At 37.8% G+C, this 22526-nt stretch overlaps 1 protein-coding gene across 2 annotated transcripts in view; it reads right to left on the reverse strand.

Moving 5' to 3' along the window:
- The window catches only part of MSH2 (mutS homolog 2), a 71727-nt gene that overhangs the window by 18359 nt on the left and 30842 nt on the right, over positions 1 to 22526 (reverse strand). For both annotated transcript variants that reach the window (XM_072635653.1, XM_072635655.1), the window contains 3 exons: positions 14722 to 14831; positions 6521 to 6644; positions 2866 to 3016 (listed from right to left, as the gene is read on the reverse strand). In XM_072635653.1, the coding sequence (XP_072491754.1) occupies positions 2866 to 3016; positions 6521 to 6644; positions 14722 to 14831 (385 nt within the window). The remainder of the gene's footprint in view (positions 1 to 2865; positions 3017 to 6520; positions 6645 to 14721; positions 14832 to 22526) is intronic.

Raw genomic sequence — 22526 nt, forward strand, 5'->3', positions numbered from 1 at the left:
GAGATAAACTTAGCAATTTGAGTTAAGCTCAATATGAACCAACAATGTGACCCTGCAGCCCAAAAGGTCACTGAAACTTTAGATTACATTATCAGAAGTATATCCAAGACAAGTGAAGTGACAGCCCTCCTTAGCCCTAGAGAGACTACATTTAAAAGTACCTGCTAAAAATATGCGGAACCAAAAAATAATAAAATAAAAAAAGCAAATTTATGGAGTTACACTGTAGAAGAAACATGGACTAATTGGAGCATGTGTACAAGAGAATGACTAGGATGGTGACCAGATCTAGAAACTCATATACAAAAATTTTTTAAGTACTGGGGTTAATGCCCAGAAAAGACTCAAGGAGGAGCTAATTACCCTACTAGCTTAAAGTTATACAGTGCATCTTTAGAATTTGCAAAAAAATTTCATCAGAACACCCCTTATGTAGTAAATGTATTATTATTATTTCTGATGTTCCAGCTAAAGAAAGGAAAGATCTGAGAAACAAGCAACAGGGGTCACACCAGGGTCAAATCCAGGTCATCCTGAGTCTCCACTACAGGGCAGGTGAAGTACTGTCTCCTACAAAAAAGATTAAAGCTTATTTTGTTGGGTTTCAGAGGGCAGAAACAAAATCAGGGAGTACTGAAGTATGAGATAGCTTTTAGTTTAACACAAAGAAGAACTTTCTAACAATTAGAACCGTTGAAAATGGAATAAACAATAAAATAAGATAATGAATCCACATCAGAAATATAGAAACAGATACTTTATCAGGAATGTTACACAGGGGATCCACAAGATGAGAAGGAATCAGGCTGGAGGATGAGTTAGTTCTAAGGGCTTTTCAAATTCTGAGATTCTGCAGCAATTTATTGGCATTATCCTATATTACATGGTTTTTAACAAGGATTATTTTTTCTCCTATTCTGCATACTGTTCAAGTATTTATGAATTAATGAAGCAGTAACTTTAAAGTTACTTTTTTTATTCCAAGAAACAATGCGTACTTGCTATATGAAGAAAATACCATATTGGCTCTTCTACTTCTGTATTTTAAGAGCTCATATTATTAGGACATTCCACCCCCTCAAAACTGCATACAGCTTTATGCTCTGCCTCAGCTCCTCTAAATGTGGATAAAGCAGCTGTTTTCTTTCCTGTACACCGGTACTATTTAAACTCAACTCTGACCTGACATAACTGGCAATACTCTTTGGTTTTAGGTTTTCTACAATTACATAGTTACATTTGCCAATATTCTTTCTTCACAGTGAAACTGGAAAAGGCAAAGAAGAACAAACAAAAACACACTGAAGAAATGACAAGATGACCGATTAGGGATGAGAAAGATGAAAGATGACTGCCTTTGTCTTGGGCACAAACCACATTTACAGTAGTGCCTTGGATAGACTAACAAAGAACAATGAGGTGAGTAGATAGCTTTCAGAATCACACAGCAATACAAAAATAAGGCGCAAATTTAGGCAAGCAGAAGGATTATCCACACCACTGATTTCTCAAAATAGAAGCTGGATATTGAGCAAAGGCATTCTTATAATATAAATTTCATATTACTCTCTGGGCACTGCATTTAAAAAAATTATTACACCTCCTTCAGGTTCCCAAAGAATAACTGGATTAATGGTACACTGATATATGAGAAATTATTCATGTTTGCTGAACTTTGTAAAGTTCATAGTAATAAAAAGGAAATTCTAAAAAAATCAACATACACCAAGTTCCAGAACCATAAAATGAGGAAACAATTTTGTTATTTAATCCCATGACAACCCTGACAGTCAGCAACATGAAACAGAAGCACTGGCTAAAGATCCCACTACCATCCCCTTATGGGGAACAGCTCTGCAGCAGCATCACAGTCCACATTTATACAGCAGGTAAACACTTATTTTACATATATTACTCAATCCTCACAACAACCCTCTGAAGTAGGTAGCCAATATCATTAAGTGGTTAACAGTTAACATTATTCTTTTACAGATCAGCTAACTGGGACTCACACTCTTGTTTCCTTACATCTAAAAGGAGGAAGGATCTGGATTCAATGCCCTCGAAAGTTCTTCTAGTTCTAAATCAGAAAGAACGCTAGATATGAAGTCAAGAGACTGAGATTCAAAATCTGACTCTATTGTGCTGTTGACTCAAAACAAATTCATTAGCCTCTCTGGGCTCCAGGTTCTTCATATATTACTAAGTGGGGATAATAATGCATCGACCACATCATAGGGATGTTACAAGGAAAGCATCTGATAAACATTCAAGTGATAAAGAAATGTATTATTATACTAACTGGTAGACTTAAGCACTGAAGCTGTTTATTTACTATACGAGGACAATGTTAGATGAAGGGTAGTTGGACACAGTTCCTAAAAGTTGAATGGTAGACATTCTTATACACAATCTGGGACGTTTCCAGAGGGTTGGTGATCCCCTTTATCCCAACACAAACTCCAGATCCAGGCTCCTTAGACACAATGCTAGAGTGCTGCAGCTGCCACCATCACTAGTACCAGCCTTCCCCAAAGGACTGCCAGTAGGAATGGAAAAGAAGGCCATAAGGACTGCTGATCAAAGTTTCTATGTTGTTATGCCCACCTCCTACTGTCACAGAAGCCATCTCAAAGGTCTTAAATATCATCTTATCATTCATTTGTCACAAGTTGTCAACTTTCTCTCATAAATCATTAACTTTTTGATAGAACAGCATTTTCTGGGTGACAAACGGTTGTCAATTATCTAAGTCATGCTACCACATTAGGAAAGAACACAGATATTGTCTCTTCAGTTATAATAAACGGAAACTATCAAACAGTTAAACAAAAGCTGAAAACTAAAACATGCACATTCACATACCTGTTGGTAAACTTAACACCATTCTTCTGGACATCTAATGTGTTAAAGTTTTTATTGCTGCGAAGGACTTTTTCTTCCTTACATGTTACTCTGAAGTAATATCCTAGTTGTGCACTGGAATCCAGTTTAATGTGTTTACCAGCCTCTAAGCCTTACAATCAGATGAGGAAGAAAAAGTAGACTTGAAATACGTTCTTTGAAATTTGATTTTTGTTTAACATAAATGTGTCAAATCAATGAATGTGAACCAAGCAAATATACTTTCAGCCAAAGACAGCAGCATGACAAATCATCAAACTAAAATTATGCAAATTCTTCCCTTGCAGAAGTACATCAAGACTGTAATGTCATATATGACTGCCTTAATTTCCTTTATTCAATTCAAAGACCTAATAAACACTAACTCCAAGTCTGGAGGTTTAGGTATAGATCACTTTCAATGAATGAGTTCTCATAGGAATACTTTACAGTGGTCAGATTTCTATAATTGGTTGAGTCAACTTGTTCACATTATGCTTACAACTGTGATCTGAGGAGCCTTTGGAAATTCAAATGATAAGACAAAATATCACAATCATGCAAGGGGCTGGGTGGTTTCTTCTAATGCTCATTCATGAATATATGTTGTCAGATAGTCAAACCCATTCATTTTAAAGATGAGGAAAGTGAAACCTAGATGGATTAGAGACTTGTCCAAGTAAGAGAGTGTCAGCAGAGAGTTTAGTGCTCAAATACTCTAAGTCTTAGCCCAGAACTCTTTTCTCTGTCTCTTACCCTAACCTGGAATCTCCTCCAAAGCAGGACTTACTGGGTTTACATCTTGGGTCTTGTCCCACCACACCTAAGAGAGAGCTCTATAACTAGCAGGCATTCAGTCAACCTGAGCTTATCCTCTAGTAACACTGAATTGTCTGTCCACTGAAGACATAAAACGGTTAGTGAGGCATATGACACAAATGAAAACATTAACAGCAGCTAAACTCAAAATTTATTACAATGTTCAGTCGTGGTACCAGAAAACAGAACACAACACATATTTCCCTTTGGTAGAAAGGTGCCACATCTGAATCACAAGTATAGAATGGTGTAAATGCTATCAAATGTAGTCATTTTATCCATCTGGCTTAGCCTGACTATGTTTACATTACAAAGTGTGTGTCTAAAGGAGGGTACTGTATATTAAGAAATGACTTTGGTCTAAAAAACCAAGCCATTCATAGAACTTCAAAAAAAAAAATTTGTTCTCTTCATAGTGATCTCGAGACCTATAAACCCGTAGAGTACAGTCATATGCAAACAAATGCTTAATATATTTTATGCTTCACTTTAAAAATGCTTAGTTTGTTTCACCAATGAAGGTTTTAAACACATCATATGTATATCTGAGCAATACCAGTTGGTGCAACATTCAGCATCTGATCAAAATCCTTATTTTAGGCCTCAGTGGCAAATGGTGTTCTAATCAATAAGACGTTACTGTCATTACTATAATCACTATCATTCTTATTTGGTCGATGGAGGACAAGAACAGCTAATTATGAATTTCTATTTGAGAGACTAATAAGAAAGATATACCACTACTGTTCAGTTTTTCAGTTCTATATACACATGCCCTTATTCTTCTTGGAAAAATTATTGCTGACATTGATTCTTAAAATTCCCTAAGATGATCAATTTGCCAGGCTGATAAAACTGAAAACTGACACAATTAAGACACCAAAAAAATTGTAAAAGGAGACAAAGAAAACTGCAAAGGGAACCAAAATGTCACTGAGGCAGAGGTGCTATCACCTAACAACCCCCAACTCTGTAGTTCTGGTATACTTCTTTCCCTCTTCCTGTTTCTCTTGGGTCTTCCCATAAACCCACAATTATAGGTTTTGCTTAGGATTATAATATCAATTATCTGGCTTTGGATAGCAGTTTTAGAGTTAAGGCTATACAAAATAAGGTTTCCTCATTATTATTATTATTGGTGAAAATCCTATTTAGTATTTATAGAGCACTTTAAGGTTTTTAAAATGCTATACATGTTATCTATAATTAAGGAGAGGTAGAAAGGAGCAGAGAGGGGGCTAGAAAATGGGTACAATTCTTCCATACCTAAATAACTGGAAATCCCTGCTTCCTGTCTATATGTAAAAGAATAACTAAGTGAAATTTTGATTTACTATATCCCTAAAGTTTGGGCTCTAATCTCAAACCTCATCTGGACAAGCTTCTCTACAAATCTTACATTTAAAGATTCAACTTCAAATGAAAAGGGTTATTTTAAATATGTGATACATAAATAAAAATTGTACTTTACCTATACTGGGTTCTAAGCTTTCTCCCATGTTGTATATAGATAAATTATATTTGCTCTTCCTATATATTAGAGATAAATCATGATAATGGTAGGTTGAAAAGGTTAATGCAAAACCACAGTGCTAAGATTTGGGTTTTTAAAAACTTAATTGTATTAATAAAGCATTATTTTACTCAGATCTACATAGAACATATAATCTGCATTATTAATTATTCAGTATGAGGAACTAGTAATAACTACAGCCGGCCACATTGTTCTAAATACTCCGAAATGAAATTATCATCAATGACTTCCCAACATTGGGAGAGGGGAAGTGGGAGTAGATGAAACTGAAAACTGCCTATTCAAAAGCTACAGCTTTATTGAAAACTCTGCATAGAGTTTGGAATTGTTTCAACATAACACTGGAAATATCCCTGAAATTAATATGTTGGTTTTCTATGAGTTGCCTTACCAGGCAGGTGCACTAAACACAGAGTAATAAGCCTGTTTGCTGAAAGGAGCCAATCAGGAGCCTGCAATAAGTTAAAGTCTTGCTCACCCCCAGACACCTTTTTGCTGGTGTCCACTGGCTGACCTTGCTGAGCTGTGTCCCCAACACCCACCCCCTAAATTGACCCAAACCAGCCATGTGGTTAACTGTTCCTGCAAAACATCCTGGTTTTAGGTCCACCTAATTGTCTATTCTTTTCCCAACCCCTCCCTGAACCTTTCCTTTGCAGTTTTCAAGAATAAATCTCCCCTGTCTTTCCTGAGTTGTTGGCTTCTTTGTACTGGGGGATTCCACACTAACTAGTACCTGATTTTCCTCCTAATAAAACTTTTCTGCTTTCAATTCAGCTCGAACTCCTCTGTGTTTTGAGGGATGGGCTTCACTTAGTTGACAACACATTTCCAAGTACTATCAAAAGACAGTCTACATAGAGCCCCAAAACCCCAAAACAAACCACTTTCCTTTCCAATTAGGCTTTTAGGAGTTGTTAACCTATTTCAATAAAAAAGGGGAAAATGAATGGAAAAATAAAGCTTTGGTCTTGACAAAAGTAAAATTAAAACTAAATTTAGGGGGCTTTACCCTTTAAAAAAAATTAAGCTTTCCCTTCTAGAACTATATCTTCTCATGCAATGAGAGTTACAAGTTTTATATAAGATGAACAGTTATAAGAACAATGTCCCCTAGGCTGTGATCATTACACTGTGATATCAGTGGAAATCATTAGCTTAAGACTAACCTATGTCTAGACAAAGAAGGAGATGACCTATGGGCTTCAATCATTCTGTAAGATCACATGAGTGCTAACAAACAAGATGGAAACAAACCACTGGTGAGCTCATCTTCTTTATTACCTAGCTCTCTTGCTGCATTTGCTAAAGATGACTGCATCTTCTTTTCTAGATTAGTAATTGACTCTCTTAACTCTGTCAGGTGAGGATCAAAGGACGCCTTCACAAGAAATTCATGATTTTCCACCTGTGAATAGAAAAGAATGATGAAAACTAGCTAAATGAAGGAAGTCATTAAGAAAAAAACTAGGAAGACACTTCAGAAATCATCAAGCCCAACCTGCATCAGAACAAGTAACCTACCACACCAGGGAAATGCTGAGTCAGCATTTGCTTTTAGAGCTCCAATAAGGAAAAAAAAAAAGATCTCTAGTAAGGGAGGGACTCTCCACCTCTTGAGGCAGACCATTCTATTTTGGGGGTAAGTTTACCTCTTCTACCAATTGTTTCTAGGTCTGCCCCCTGGGGTCAAGTAGAGTAAGTCCAATTCCCCCTTCGACAAGTATCGGGAAAGGTTGTCTCTTTCAACCTTAATGTTGCCAGTTCCCCAAGCCATCTTTATGAGGAAGGATTCTGAGGATGCTCATCATCCTGCCCACTCTCCTCTGGAAGCTTTCTGGTCTCAATGTAATTCCTAAATCCAGAAGTGAACACAACACTCTGGAAGTGGTCTGAAAGGTACAGAAATTAAAGCAAGAAAATCACCTCCCTAGTCCAGAACATGGCTCTGAAGACAGCTGATCAATCACATTAATTTTCCTGGATGCCATAATACTCCACTGACTTACATCTGAGGTTGCAATCTATAAAAAATCCCCAGATCTCTTGGATGAAATATACTTCCAACTATCTAGTAGTTACAAAGTTGATTTTTTTTTTACTATGGGGGCAGAGCTAAGATGGAGATAAGGCAGGAAGCTTGCCTGAGCTCTCTTCTAAACACCTTTAAATAATGCCCTAAAACAAACTGTGGAGTGGTAGAACCCACAAAGGACAGGGGGAAACAATTTTCTGACCCAAGCCAACTTAAAAGTTTGGCAGGAAAGATTTGCCGCATCGGGGTGAGAGTAGAGCACAGTCCAGTGCAGGCCACATCAGCACAGACCAGAAAATCAGAAGAAGGCCTTGGGAGTGAATCAATCAACAGCAGTGGCAACTGCCTCTGGAGCTCTCAGCCCAGATAGTAAAAGGGTAGAAAAATTGGTCAGAAGGAGATTATAGGGGTGTCCTTGCTGGCACTAGGGGACTGGACTATGTTGCTTTGCCCATAATCAGATCCAGGCTGCAGTCCTGGGAGGCAGTCCCAGGGCGATGTGGAGCACTAGCACATCAGAGCTTGTAGACACAGCAGAGCAGGGACTCTCACCATAGTTTCAGGGCAGAAAGAATGCTTGTGGTCACACAAAGATCAGAGCACAGGCCACAGGGGGTAGTAAACCCAGCTCTCATTAGATCACAGCACACTGGAAGAACTGAAAAATTACAGGTATATCTGAAAGAAATAGATCTGAAAGCAGATGCACAAAACCCCTGAAGTTTGAAACAGTATGCCCTCCACCGTGGAAGCAGACCTCCACTTCAGCAAAGGGTTAAAAGTCAACAAATAGGCTGGGAAAATGAGTAAATAACAGAATAAACAAAATAACAGAAAAAAATTCAGAAAGATACTATGGTGACAAGAAAGATCAAAACACACACTCAGAAAAAGACAGCAAAGTCAAAATTCCTACATCCAAAGCCTCCAAGAAAAATATGAATTGGTCTTAGCCCACAGAAGAGCTCAAAAAGGATTATAAAAATCAAGTAAGAGAAGTAGATGAAAAATTGGAAAGATAAATGAAAGCGGTGCAAGAAAATTATGAAGAAAGGGTCAACAACATGGTAAAGGAGGCACAAAAAAACCTGAAAACAACACCTTAAAAAACAAAATAGGCCAAAGGGTAAAAGAGGTACAAAAATCTAACGAAGAGAATGCAGAATTGGCCAAATGGAAAAAGAGGCACAAAAATTCACTGAAGAAAAAGAATTCATCAAAAAATGGAAACAAAAAAAAAAAACAGAAAAGGAGGTCCAAAAGCTCACTGAAGAAAATAATTCCTTAAAAATTAGAATGGAACAAGTGGAAGCTAATAACTTTATATGAGAAAGTAAGAAACAGTAAAACAAAAAACAAGAATAAAAAATAGAAGACAATGTAAAATATCTCACTGGAAAAACAACTGACCTGGAAAATAGATTTGGAGAGATAATTTTTAAATTATTGGACTACTTGAAAGCCATGATCAAAAAAAGAGCCAAGGTATTATCTTTCAAGAAATTGCCAAGGAAAACTGTCCTGACAGTCTAGAACCAGAGGGTAAAATAGAAAGTGAAAGAATTCACTGATCACCTCCTAAAAGAAATCCCAAAATGGGGGGGCGGAGCCAAGATGGCGGAGTAGAAAGACGCACATACACATAGCTCCGAACCCACAACACATAGAAGGGCTACAGGGGTGTAACTCAAGGTGAATTCTGCACCCAGAGGCCACAGAACATTGGAGCGAGGGAGATTTCTGTTCCAGAGAGACCTGCAAACCTCTCGCAAAAGGTCCTTTGCGCTGCGGACTGGGCGCCGGGACTGGGAGCTGAGTACAGCCCTGCCGCGGCCACGGCACCGAGAGGAAAAGATCCGAGCGGGCTTCAGGGACGGGATCTCCAGTGGCCACGTGGGTCCCTCCACCCACAGGTGATGGGGGTCGGTGAGAGAGTCTCTTTGGCGGGTCAAGGGGGGAGTGGGGTGCCCCCATGGCTCGGGCCCCCTCGGGAGACAGAAGCTGAGGGGCAGCGGCAGACCAGGGCTCCCCAAGCAGGCAGGAGCCTGGATCCATTGTTGAAGGTCTGTGCATAAACTCCCTGAGGGAACTGAGCCTGAGAGGCAGCCCTGCCCTGACCTGAGCATCTGAACTTAATCTCACACTGAATAGCAGCCCTGCCCCCGCCCAAAGCCCTGAGGCTGGAAGCAGCATTTGAATTTCAGACCCCAAACACTGGCTGGGAGGATCAGGAGGTGAGGTGGGTGTGAGGAAAATATTCAGAGGTCAAGTCACTGGCTGGGAAAATGCCCAGAAAAGGGAAAAGAAATAAGACTATAGAAGGTTACTTTCTTGGTGAACAGGCATTTCCTCCCTTCCTTTCTGATGAGGAAGAACAATGCTTACCATTAGGCAAAGACACAGAAATCAAGGCTTCTGTGTCCCAGCCCACCCAGTGGGCTCAGGCCATGGAAGAGCTAAAAAGAATTTTGAAAATCAAGTTAGAGAGGTGGAGGAAAAGCTGGGAAGAGAAATGAGAGACATGAAGTCAAAGCATGAACAGCAAATCAGCTCCCTGCTAAAGGAGACCCAAAAAAATGTTGAAGAAAAATAACACCTTGAAAACTAGCCTAACTCAATTGGCAAAAGAGGTTCAAAAAGCCAATGAGGAGAAGAATGCTTTCAAAAGCAGAATTAGCCAAATGGAAAAGGAGATTCAAAAGCTCACTGAAGAAAATAGATCTTTCAAAACTGGAATGGTACAGATGGACGCTAAGGACTTTATGAGAAAGACAGATATCACAGAACATAGCGTGAAGATTCGAAAAATGGAAGATAATGTAAAATATCTTATTGGAAAAGCAACTGACCTGGAAAATAGAATCAGGAGAGACAATTTAAAAATTATGGGACTACCTGAAAGCCATGATCAAAAGAAGAGCCTAGATATCATCTTTCATGAAATTATCAAGGAAAACTGCCCTGAGATTCTAGAACCAGAGGGTAAAATAAATATTCAAGGAATCCACAGAATACCACCTGAAAGAGATCCAAAAAGAGAAACTCCTAGGAACGTTGTGGCCAAATTCCAGAGTTCCCAGGTCAAGGAGAAAATATTGCAAGCAGCTAGAAAGAAACAATTCAAGTATTGTGGAAATACAATCAGGATAACACAAGATCTAGCACCCTCTACATTAAGGGATGGGATAGGATATTCCAGAAGTCAAAGGAATTAGGACTAAAACCAAGAATCACCTACCCAGCAAAACTGAGTATAATACTTCAGGGGAAAAATTGGTCTTTCAATGAAATAGAGGATTTTCAAGCATTCTTGATGAAAAGACCAGAGCTGAAAAGAAAATCTGACTTTCAAACACAAGAATGAAGAGAACCATGAAAAGGTGAACAGCAAAGAGAAGTCATAAGGGACTTACTAAAGTTGAACTGTTTACATTCCCACATGGAAAGACAATATTTGTAACTCTTGAAACATTTCAGTATCTGGGTACTGGGTGGGATTACACACACACACATGCACACATACATAGAGACAGAGTGAACTGAAGAGGATGGGATCATATCTTAAAAAAAAAAAATGAAATCAAGCAGTGAGAGAGAAAGATATTGGGAGGAGAAAGGGAGAAATGGAATGGGGCAAATTATCTCTCATAAAAGAGGCAAGCAAAAGACTCATTAGTGGAGGGATAAAGAGGGGAGGTGAGAGAAAAACATGAAGTCTACTCTCATCACATTCCACTAAAGGAAAGAATAAAATGCACACTCATTTTGGTATGAAAACCTATCTTACAATACAGGAAAGTGGGGGATAAGGGGATAAGCAGGGTGGGGGGGATGATAGAAGGGAGGGCATGGGGAGGAGAGTGCAATTTGAGGTCGACACTCGTGGGGAGGGATAGGATCAAAAGAGAATAGAAGTAATGGGGGACAGGATAGGATGGAGGGAAATATAGTTAGTCCTATACAACACAACTATTATGGAAGTCATTTGCAAAACTACACAGATTTGGCCTATATTGAATTGCTTGCCTTCCAAAGGGAAGGGGTGGAGAGGGAGGGAGGTAAAGAAGGTGGAACTCAAAGTGTTAGGATCAACTGTCGAGTAATGTTCTTGCCAATAGGAAATAAGAAATACAGGTAAAGGGGTACAGAAAGCTATCTGGCCCTACAGGACAAAAGAGAAGATGGAGACAAGGGCAGAGAGGGATGATAGAAGAGAGAGCAGATTGGTCATAGGGGCAATTAGAATTCTTGGTGTTTGGGGGGGGGAGGGGATAAAAGGGGAGAAAATTTGTAACCCAAAATTTTGTGAAAATAGAAATCCCAAAATGAAAATTTCCAAGAATATTACAGCCAAATTCCTGAGCTCTCACATTAAAGAGAAAGTATTACAAGCAATAAGAAAGAAATAACTCAATATTCTGGAGCCACAGTCAGGATAACACAAGATTTAGCAGTTTCCATGTTAAAGGATTGGAAAGTTTGGAATATGATATTCTAGAGGGCAAAGGAACTAGGATTACAACCAAGAATCATCTGATCTACCCAGAAAACCTGGGTATAATCCTTCAAGGGGAAAAATGGACATTCAACTAGATAGAAGACTTTCAAGCATTCCTGACGAAAAGCTGAATAAAAAATCTGACTTTCAAAGACAAGGTTCAAGAAGCATAAAAAGGTAAACAGGAAAGGGAAATCAGAAGGGACTTAATAAGACTAAACTGTATACATTCCTACATGGGATGATACCTGTAACTCACAAAAATTTTCTCATTATTAGAGCAGCTGTAAGTATACAGACAGAAGGCACAAATGTGAGTTGAATATAATAGGATGATATTTTTCAAAATAAAATGAAGGGAAAAAAAGAGGAATGCAATGCGAGAAATAGAATGGGGTAAATCTCACAAAAGAAAGAGGCAAAAAAGAACTATTATAGCGGAGGGGAAGAGGTGGCAGGGAACATTTAAATCTCACTCTCATCGGAACTGGCCAATTGAATATAGAAATCTATCTTCCCCTCCTCCATCAAGTCTGCACAACCTGCAGCCCACCAAAGAATTTCCTCTACATTTTTAGCAGTTCATTCAAAATCCTTTGGCAGGCCACGGGTTGTACAGGCCTACTCCACAGGAAAGTAGAAGGGGAAGGGGATAACAGAAAGAAGGTGGATTGGGAGAAGCACAAGTGAGAAGCAAAACACTTTTGAAGAGGGACAAGGTGAAAGGAGAGAACAGAATAAATGGGGGGGAAGTAGGATACAAAGAAATACAGTTAGCAATCATAACTGTGAAAAAAAATTTGAAGCAATTTCTCTGATAAAGACCTCATCTCTCAAATATACAGAGAAATGAGTCAAATTTGTAAAATCAAGAGCCATTCCCCAATTAACAAATGATCAAAAAATATGAACAGTTTTCAGGTGAGGTAATTAAAGCTACCTAAAGTCATATGAAAAAGTGCTCTAAATCACTATTGATTAGAAAATTGCAAATTAAAACAATACTGAGGTACTACTTGAACCTATTAAACTGGCTAATAGGACAGAAAAAGAGAATGGCAAATGTTGGAGAGGATTGTGGGAAAACTGAGACACTAATGCACCACTGGAGAAGTTGTGAGCTGATTCAACCATTATGTAGAACAATTTGGAACTGTGGCCAAATATTTATAGCAGCTCTTTTTTGGTGGCAAAGAACTGGAAATTGAGGGGATACCCATCAATTGGGGAATGGCTGAACAATTTGTGGCATATGATTGCGATGGAATACTACTGTGATTCAAGAAATGATGAGCTACATGCCATCAGAAAAACCTGGAGAAACTTACATGAACTGACACAAAGTGAAATGAGTAGAACCAGGAGAACACTGTATACAGTGAGAGCAATACTGTAAGATGGTCAACTATGAATGACTTAGTTATACTAAGCAATACAATGATCCAAGAGAACCCTGAAGGATTTATCATGAAAAATGCTATCCATTCCCAGAGAAAGAACTAATGGAGTCTGAACACAGACTAAGACATACTTTTTTTTAACTTTCTTTACTTTTCTTGGGTTTTTATTTTGATCTATGTTTTCTTTTACAATATGACTAATATGGAAATGTTTTGCATGGTTATATGATTATACGGCTTGCCTTCTCAATGAGGGAGGCTGGAAGGAGATGGGGAGAATTTTGAACTCAATCTTAAAAATGAAAGTTGAAAACTTTTTACATGTAATTGAGGAAAAATAAAATATTAAATTTAAAAAAGAAATTATGAATGTAAGAAATTTTGTTAAGCTGCATTAAAAAAGAGGGATTAATCTACCTCTGATCCCTGTAACCATTTAACTTCACGAAAACTCTTAAGAAAACAAAAATCCATACAGTAGAAATCTCATAGAATACAGGTTAAAAAAATGAAAATACTACATGAAAAGGTACCCCAGACTATAACAAATAATCCTGCCTTCAAAAAGATACCTCACAATATCTTTATAGAGAAAAAAAACCCAGTTAATTTAAATCTTCCTACTCAACTGAAAAAAAAAAACAAACCTGAAATAGATACATCAATTAGCAGATCAAAATGTTGTCATATCTGAAAACAAGAGCATGAATGCCCCACAGGCTCATTTCAAAGAAGTAATTATATAAAAGAACAGTTTTTTAAAATGTCAAACCCCATAGTAATTTTAATATCCTATATTTAACTTCTTTTAAATATACCTTGAAGTATTTCATGTGGACATATTTTAAAAGTTATAGAACAAAATTAATTCTCAATAAAATGTGCTTTTATTTTAAGTTAAATGCACATGGAGAACATGTATAATTTATAGGAATATTCTTTTCAAATATTAAATATCTTATTAATAACTCCATTTTTATAGAAGAATTGCTGCTGGAATATCTCATAGATTCAGGGTAAGAACATGCCCACTAAAATAGAATCCTAGTTGAAACATTCTTACAATCCAATGAAAATTTTAATACCGGTTGAAACATTTCCAAAATCAGTTTGATTTTCCTTAAGGATATCTATGCTGTGCACCTACCTAACAAAATACTCAATATTCCACTGAAAAGAAACAAATGAGTTCATCTTCTCCTAAGTATTCTTCCTTCATTTTTATCTCCACTATTCCTTTGTACTCAAATTTTTATACACTGACTTTCTACTATTGTTTTCTTTTTTTTCTAATTAATTCTAATCTCTATCGCAATCTGAGATTTCTGATAATGAAATCCGCCACATCAGTGATACTCTACTTACTTCTCTGGTTTCTGTGCAGCTAATATCTATTAAAAACAACTGTGCCATTAAGAGTAACTTTACCCAACTGTCACTTAACCATCTTAAGTGCTTTGGGTAACAATGACCCTGCAGCCAACACTCAGAAATGACAAAAAACATAACTGTTCGGAGTCTTCTGTTCTCATCTGTAAACTGCAGCGCATACCTGATTCATGTCTAAGGTTGTCTCTATCATCTCCTGAAACTTGGAGAAATCAGAGTGAAGGTCAGTCAAAGGAGTCACGAAGACTGCCAGTAGCAGAGGCTGGTGTGTCCCTGCAGAGGAGAGAGGAAAAGGCGTTCTTTTAGAGGTGAAAGACACCAAGAACGGTACAGAGCGTAAAAGAGTTACTGTGATGAGAATCACATGGCAATGGAAATGATGCACATCTATATAGTTCTTAATGGTTTACCAAGCAATTCTTCAATGCCACTGTGAAGGAGATAATATAAAATTATTATTGTTTCTTATTTTACAGGTGAGGCCTCTAAGTAAGGTGGCCACCTCTAAGTAACTAGCAATAGAATCAAGACTCCCGTCCAGGTCCCAGGACTCTTAATACCTGCCTCGTTCATATGCAATTGGACCCAGTGAGCAGCGTCATCTTAAGGTTTCGGTCAAGTGGTGACAATAACCTCAGATATTTAACAAGGACAACTCGGGAATGGTGATGAAAAAGTCAATTTATATTTCTCTTCCAACATATTCTATGACTCTCCTCTTTCCCTTACTTCCTACATTCAATCAGCTACTAAGTCCTACTGATTCTGTCCCAACAGCTTCTCACACATCTAGCTCTCTTCTTTCTGTCCCCAATGCTGGATCTAGTGGGTGTCCTCACAGACTCTTGTAATAGTTTCCTATTTAATATTCCTGTCTCCAGCATGAATTAAAAAAAAAAAACCCAAACTTCCTTATGCAGAGCTCTGGTGCTATCACTTCAATTCCCCAAAATCTCAAATAAAAAGTCACATTCCTAATCATGGCACCAAAACCACCCTACCTCACCAATGACCATCATACAGCAAACACTTACAAATGCTTATAACTTCATCTCTTACCATTTCTCTTCATATATTTTTCCAGATAAACTGAACTACTTATCCCCTATGTCCACATACACCTCCAGGACTTTGCTCCTGTGATTCCCAAGGACTTAAAATGTCTCCTCCATTCTTTCTCCATCTAAAGGCTCTTATTCACACTATAAAGCTTAATCCAAATGCCTCTCCCTCAGGAGGAATTCACCAGATCCCATTAGGTAATAATGGTCTTTAACCCTTTACATTTCACACAATATTTTGCTTATCTTTTAGGTATCATATTCCCAAATGACAAGTTCCTCAACACGGATCATGTTTTAGCTAAACATTCTATTTCCTACGAGACAAGACTCTGAACACAGTATACACTGTCATGTAAACTTTAACAATTTACTTAGTTACAATTCTTCATCTGTAAAATAAGGGACATTTACTAGCTATGTCACTTAGCACAGGGCCTGGCACAGAGTAAGCACTATATAAATGTTAACAAGCTAGCTAGCTTAGATATCAGACTCTCAGAGGTATATAATGCAAAGATTTTTTTCCTCAATTAACAATTCCCCTTCTTATCCTAGCTGCATTGATTTATTCATACAAAACCTTTTCAATTTCATGTAATCAATATTATCTATTCTAGCCTTTCTGATCTCTAGCTTTTGCTAAATTAAAAATATTTCATTTATGAACTGATCCATATTCCCTGTATGTGAGACAGAAAGAGAGAGTGCGAGAGGAAGAGAGAGGGAGAGAGGGAGGGAGGGAGAGATTTAAAATGAGAATCTATTTGGATTTTATGGTAATATATGGTTTAAGATTATTGTTTCTATACTTATTTTTGCCAACCTGCTTTCTAGTTTTCCCATAAGCTCTTGTGAAATACAGACTTCTTCCCCAAGCAGTTTCTTCTCTGCTTTACCTACAATTTTTTGGCTTCTGCTGCTCCAGAATTTGTTGGGAGTTCTTTTTTACAGATATTTTATGGGCTGTGGGTTCAGAGCTAGCGTATGTGTGTCTTTCTACTCCGCCATCTTGGCTCCGCCCCCTCTCTACAATTTTTTGGAAACAAAAATATTCCATAAAGTAAACAGCCCCCTCTATCTTGTCCTCCCCAAATAATGGCTTAAGTCCAAATGGACCAACTACAATATCACCTAGAAAGATCAAGATCTTCTCTGACTAATGTAACTAGATAATGAATGGATTTAACTAAAAGTATGGGTTCCAGATGAATGTATGTGGAATAGAAATACAGATTTTTGTTGTTGCTGTTCAGTTCTTTCCATCATGTCCAACTCTTCATGATCCCATTTGGGACTTTCTTGGCAAAGACAATAGAGTGCTTCACCATTTCCTTCTCCAGCTCATTCTGACAGATGAGGAACTGAGGCAAATGGGGTAAAGTAACTTGTCCAGGGTCACACAGCCAGTAAGTGTCTGAGGCCAGATTTCTGGCTTCAGGATCAGCGACACTATCCACTGTGCCACCCACCTATCAATAAATATAGATTTGTATATATCATACATTATATGCTTATTTGTAAATTACCACACATGCTGCTTTAGAAATAGCTCAATGAGACAGGCACACACTGGTCAACAAAATTTAAAACACTTCATGTGGATAAAATAATGTAAAATAAGGCAAGAAATAGCAGTTAAAGTAATAAGACATTAGGTTACAAATCGGTGTCAACAGAAGAATAAAGTCTACTAATTCTCTGATTACTAGTAACAATTCTATGGGTGCTCTTGTCGTAGATAGAATACCAGCCCTCCCTGCTAGGTGTCTTGTTTCAATAACTGCTATGATCAAAATAATTACTAGGTCCAACTTTCAGGAGATGTGTCTCATATTTATCTCTGCTAGCCAATACAAAATGACACACAGTCACTGGACCCTATTTTAAACCTGGTAAACACACTGGCACATCTTGCATTCTAAGAGGATTACCTTCAAAAACCCAGTCACAATATGATAAAGCATAAGAAGGGGAGACTGAAGACAAAGAGGCAGAAGAGCATTAGAAATCCTTTATCCCTCTTCCCACTAATAACACTGTCACCAACAAGGTGGACAATCTCCAAACCCACATAACTTACTGCAATTGCCTGCCTCACAAACTAACACAATACAAGAAGGGTAAGGACTCCCTATGTGCTCAGGGGAAAAGGCTCTAATAGCCTAGCTATAGTGGTGAAACAAAATTAACATTCTCCCTCCCCCCCAAAAAGCCAAAGTGACACAGACTGTATTGAGTCTTGAATGGATTGAGCACAACTGCAGATCTAAAATGATGGTCACTAAGTGATCTAACTATTATGAAGAAAAGAAAGGCCAAGTCATCCAGTTTTAAGTTTCATCCTTTTGGTTTTTATAACAAAAAGGACAGCTAGGTGACCCAGTAAATAGAGTACTAGACCTGGAGTCAAGGATATCTGAGTTCAAATCCAGTTGGGTGACCCTAAGCAAGTCACTTCACTTGTCTACCTCAGTTTCCCCACCTACTTCCCACAGTTGTTCTGAAGAGAAAATGAGATATTTGCAAATTTTAAAGCACTACATAAATGCTAGCTATTGTTATTATCGAAATAAACTATTCCAGTGATGAACCTATAACATTCATAACCCTGGGAATCACATCACTCTGGGAGGGAAAAGACGAGTAAACCAAGCCAAATTCTGTAAAGCTTTTCCATGAAGGAAAAAACTAAATCATACTTGAACACACAGCAGAGTATATGTAATCTTGATCCAATACTGAATTACATTTGAATGTGATTCACTCACACAGATGTGTGCTAATGAAGCTTAGCTCAAAATCTTCTGTCATTCGTTTGGCCCCAATGGAAGGTGTGGCTGCTAGTACTATTATTAAAACCAATTATTGACTGCCAGTGTGCTCAGGCAACGTAGGAGGGGAGAGGGAGGCAGAGTAATCTCTGCATAGAAATACTTAACAGTGATTTAAATCTAGGTAGTAGGTTATTAAAGGGATGGCCTCTTAATTGAAATACTGATTGTGTTAATTATATCATAAAGGGTGCAGAGAAGTCGCTAATCCTATAATATAAATGTATTTTACAGAGTAGTTATTTTTACTATCATACCCATACTAGGATGTAAATTCCAAGAGGACAAGATAATGTCTGCCTTAAATTTCGTATATAACTTTCCCCAGCACCTAAAACAGTGCTTTTCACACAAACATCAATGTCTGAATTAAGGAACAAAAGAAACCATTCAAATCTCATCTGCTCATTTTTAAAGGTAGACAAACTAAAATCCAAAGAGGTTTAAATAAAATTATAATAATGATATTTATAATAATAAATAAAATTATAAGGGTTAAGTCAGAGATTGTAAATCTAGGATTTGCCTAGACAACTGACTACAAATTTAAGGGTAACATCACATAACAATAACCCAGTCTAGAGAAATGTTAAGAAGTTGAACTGCTCAGGAAATCAAGTAAGTGAAAACCTTCAAAAAGAATCTCTGATTTATTGTCAGTAGTTGAGGATTCCTTTATAGCTCCTCAAGGCTCCATTCTAAAAAAATGCAGCTGTGTGCCTACCCAAAACAGCTGCAAACATTATAACTCAATAAACACAAGTATTTACAGTTTAACAATAGCCAGAACCATAATTTAATCACTACCTAAGTCTCATTACCATCTACTATGATACATATTATCAAACTCCATGACCAAAGGAGAGGCCATAGTCCTATCAAAAGGACTTGATTCATAACTGAAATGTAAGATTCACTACTGGAACACTTCCCAGCTCTCCTTCAGATTATATTTAACTAAAATATCTTCAAGAAATTCCTTTATTTTCTCTTTCCTGTATTTACATTCACATTAATCAAGAAATATGCTAAGAGTTACTGCTAATGCAATTTTACAAATGCCTCCCAAGAAGAGAAAGCATTAAACATCAATAAGATTAAGTAACATGTGGCACCAAAAATAAAAAGTTCTTATCCCTTAACAAACTGTTGAGGATAACTTACTCTCTTACTCTCATATCCACCTCTATTCACTCAGTTTTAGCAATGGCCTTTGGATAACAGCCACATTTCATTATCCTATCATTTTGAGTTACAGCTGTCATTTTATGGCATTATAATGAAATGACAAGAGTTGGCAAATGACTGGAGTGAGAGTGTGGAGTCAAGGGTAATACGACGCTTGTACAACTGAATGCCTGTATAGATGACAATTACTTCAGGAAAAATAGGCAATTAAAAGCACTTAGCACAATGCCCAGAACACAGATGCTTCTCTCCCCGCCCCCCGCCCCCCCCATTCTCCTTCCCCCAGAGATTTCTCTTTAACTAAGGAGAAAGTAGAGAGGGAAACAAATTCCAATTTGAATCTATTAAGTTGAGATGCCCATGGAAGATTCAGAAGGAGATAACAGGATTAAATCATCAAGGCATTGAGAAGTAAATGAGTTGAGGAAGTGGTGGCATTAGGTATGATGTATTCAGTCATTTTTTTCAATTGTGTCCAACTCTTCTTGACTCCATGGGATTTTCCAGGCAAAGATACTGGAGTGGCTTGTCCAAGGTCACATAGCTAGTATCTGATACATAGCTAGTTACCAGATTGGAACTCAAGAAGAGGAGTCTTCCCGACTCTAGGCCCAGCACTCTATCCACTGTGCCACCTAGTCACTCCGGACAATAAGTACAGACAAAGCTTACTAGAGTTTGAGTGTGAAAGTGAATTAAGATGAGAAAACGGAGCTTGAAAGGTTGATGATGTCCAGTAAAAGTGCTGGAAAGGAAAGAGCAAAATACCTTCACAGGAAGCAGGAAAGGAGACAGGAGATAGGGAGAGACTGATGAGAACAAACGGGATGATTAAAGAGTGAAGCTTCCAGGAAAGTACATGTACTTTAGTTCACAAATTTTGTGACACTGGCTTGGGCTGCTTGGAGGTGGGTTTTGGTTACTTTCTTTTAAACTTTACCAATATGAATTAGGGGAAATGTAGATAAGAAATAGCTCTTCCAGTTGGTAGCATCTTGCCTTTCACTAGCAAGGCCTTCAAGAACACAGAATCACTTCACACCACAAAAAGATACTGAGGTTAGATTTTAGTGGAGGAACTACCTATCAGCACAATATCTGGGGCTGTAGTTTCTTTCTTGCTTCACAGAGCCAATGATAATTTTAATTTCTGCCTGTAGAAGACTGAGAGAAGAAGCCTTTGCATTGAACTGAATCTACTTTCTACTTACTGTATGTATCCTGAATCTTCAAGTACAAGCCACATGCAGGCAGATTTCCTTATTTTTGTTCTTAGGATCACTCTTCCTAATGTGAAGACACCTCTATGTATGTCACACTAACCCTGTCTTCTAAGTTTACTTTCCATCTACTGTGTGTGTGTGTGTGTGTGAGTGTGAGAGAGAGACATTCATACATACATTGAAAAAAGGCACTTTTTTGTGTTTTTGCCTTTATATTCGCAGTGATTTAGCACAGTGCCTGGCATATACACTGACTGATTGGATACTATCTCAACACCTATTACCTGACAAAATATTTCAAACATGTCAGGGTCTATCTATTCAAACAGTCATAACATGAATGTTGTATTTAGCAACCCAATACTGCTAACCTGGGCATTAAACATGTACCATATACATGCCAACAATTATTACATGAATAGGAGCATTAACTAAATCATTACCACTTATCTGTGAAAATCATGTTTTCAAAACTTATTTTAATAGATTATTACCAACAATAGGTAGGAACTTTACATGTTTATTTTATATGTTTACGATACTGTTAAAGTTAAGTGGACTAATAATGAGAAACAAATAATCATGGTGAATATTTTTTTTTAATTCCAAATGGAAGCCCCATATGTAACAGCAGATGGTTGGTTGGTTGTTTTTTGGTGTTGTTTAGGGGAGAGGGGTGTGAGGCATTAACTACCACAGACAAAGTTGTAGTGAGTTTGTCTTCCAAGGTGAAAGTCACACTTTTCAGGTGCTCTTGGGGGAGAAACACCCTAAACCCCAACCCAGTCTGCCAGTTGATTGATATTATTGCTTATTAATCCCCTCATATTGAGTTCTAAGCAATATAGAAAGTATATTTTGAAATTGTAATAAATTTCCAGAAATGCAGAAACAAACACAATTTATAGCTCTAAATGTCTGTGTCTACATGCAGTTTTATAAAAAAAACTAAAGAAACTTTTTTTTGCCTTAAGCTTTCTCTCCTTGCACTCCAAGACTCACAGCTTAGAGAAACATCAGTGTCACAGGATATAAACTTTATTAACAGTAACAAATAATACAAAGAGTTAAGTAGTTCAAAAATGAGTAAGTTGAACTCTTAACAAGACACTAATTACTATTCTTCTATGACTCTGGAGAACTGTTACAGACAAATGAAATTGTCACCCTTCACCTACCTTACTGGACAGCCTCTAGAAATTTACCCAGATTGGTTCTCAGATAAACAACCAATTTCTTGGCTAATACTCAAAGCCTTGGTAATTAAATAGGATCTGTCAGAATTCATGATCTCCCACCATAAACTTTAAGAGTACAGGGAGGGGCAGCTAGATGGTATAGTGAATAGACCACCAGTGCAGGAGTCAGGAGGACCTGAGTTCAAATCTCACCTCAGACACTTGACACTCACTAGCTGTGTGACCTTGGGCAAGTCACTTAACCTCAACTGCCTCATCCTGGGTCATCCTGATGATTATCTGGTCACTGGATGCAGATGTCTCTGGAGAAGTGACCTGCACAGCCCTCCTTCACTCAAAACAAAGTCAAGTGCAAATCATGTCATCATTTCTCTGATGCCATGGTCTTCTTTGGCAATGAAAGACGAACATGAACACACACACACACACACACACACACACACACACACACACACACGAGTAC

Source organism: Notamacropus eugenii, chromosome 1 (assembly GCF_028372415.1).
Source record: "Notamacropus eugenii isolate mMacEug1 chromosome 1, mMacEug1.pri_v2, whole genome shotgun sequence".
NCBI lineage: Eukaryota > Metazoa > Chordata > Mammalia > Diprotodontia > Macropodidae > Notamacropus > Notamacropus eugenii.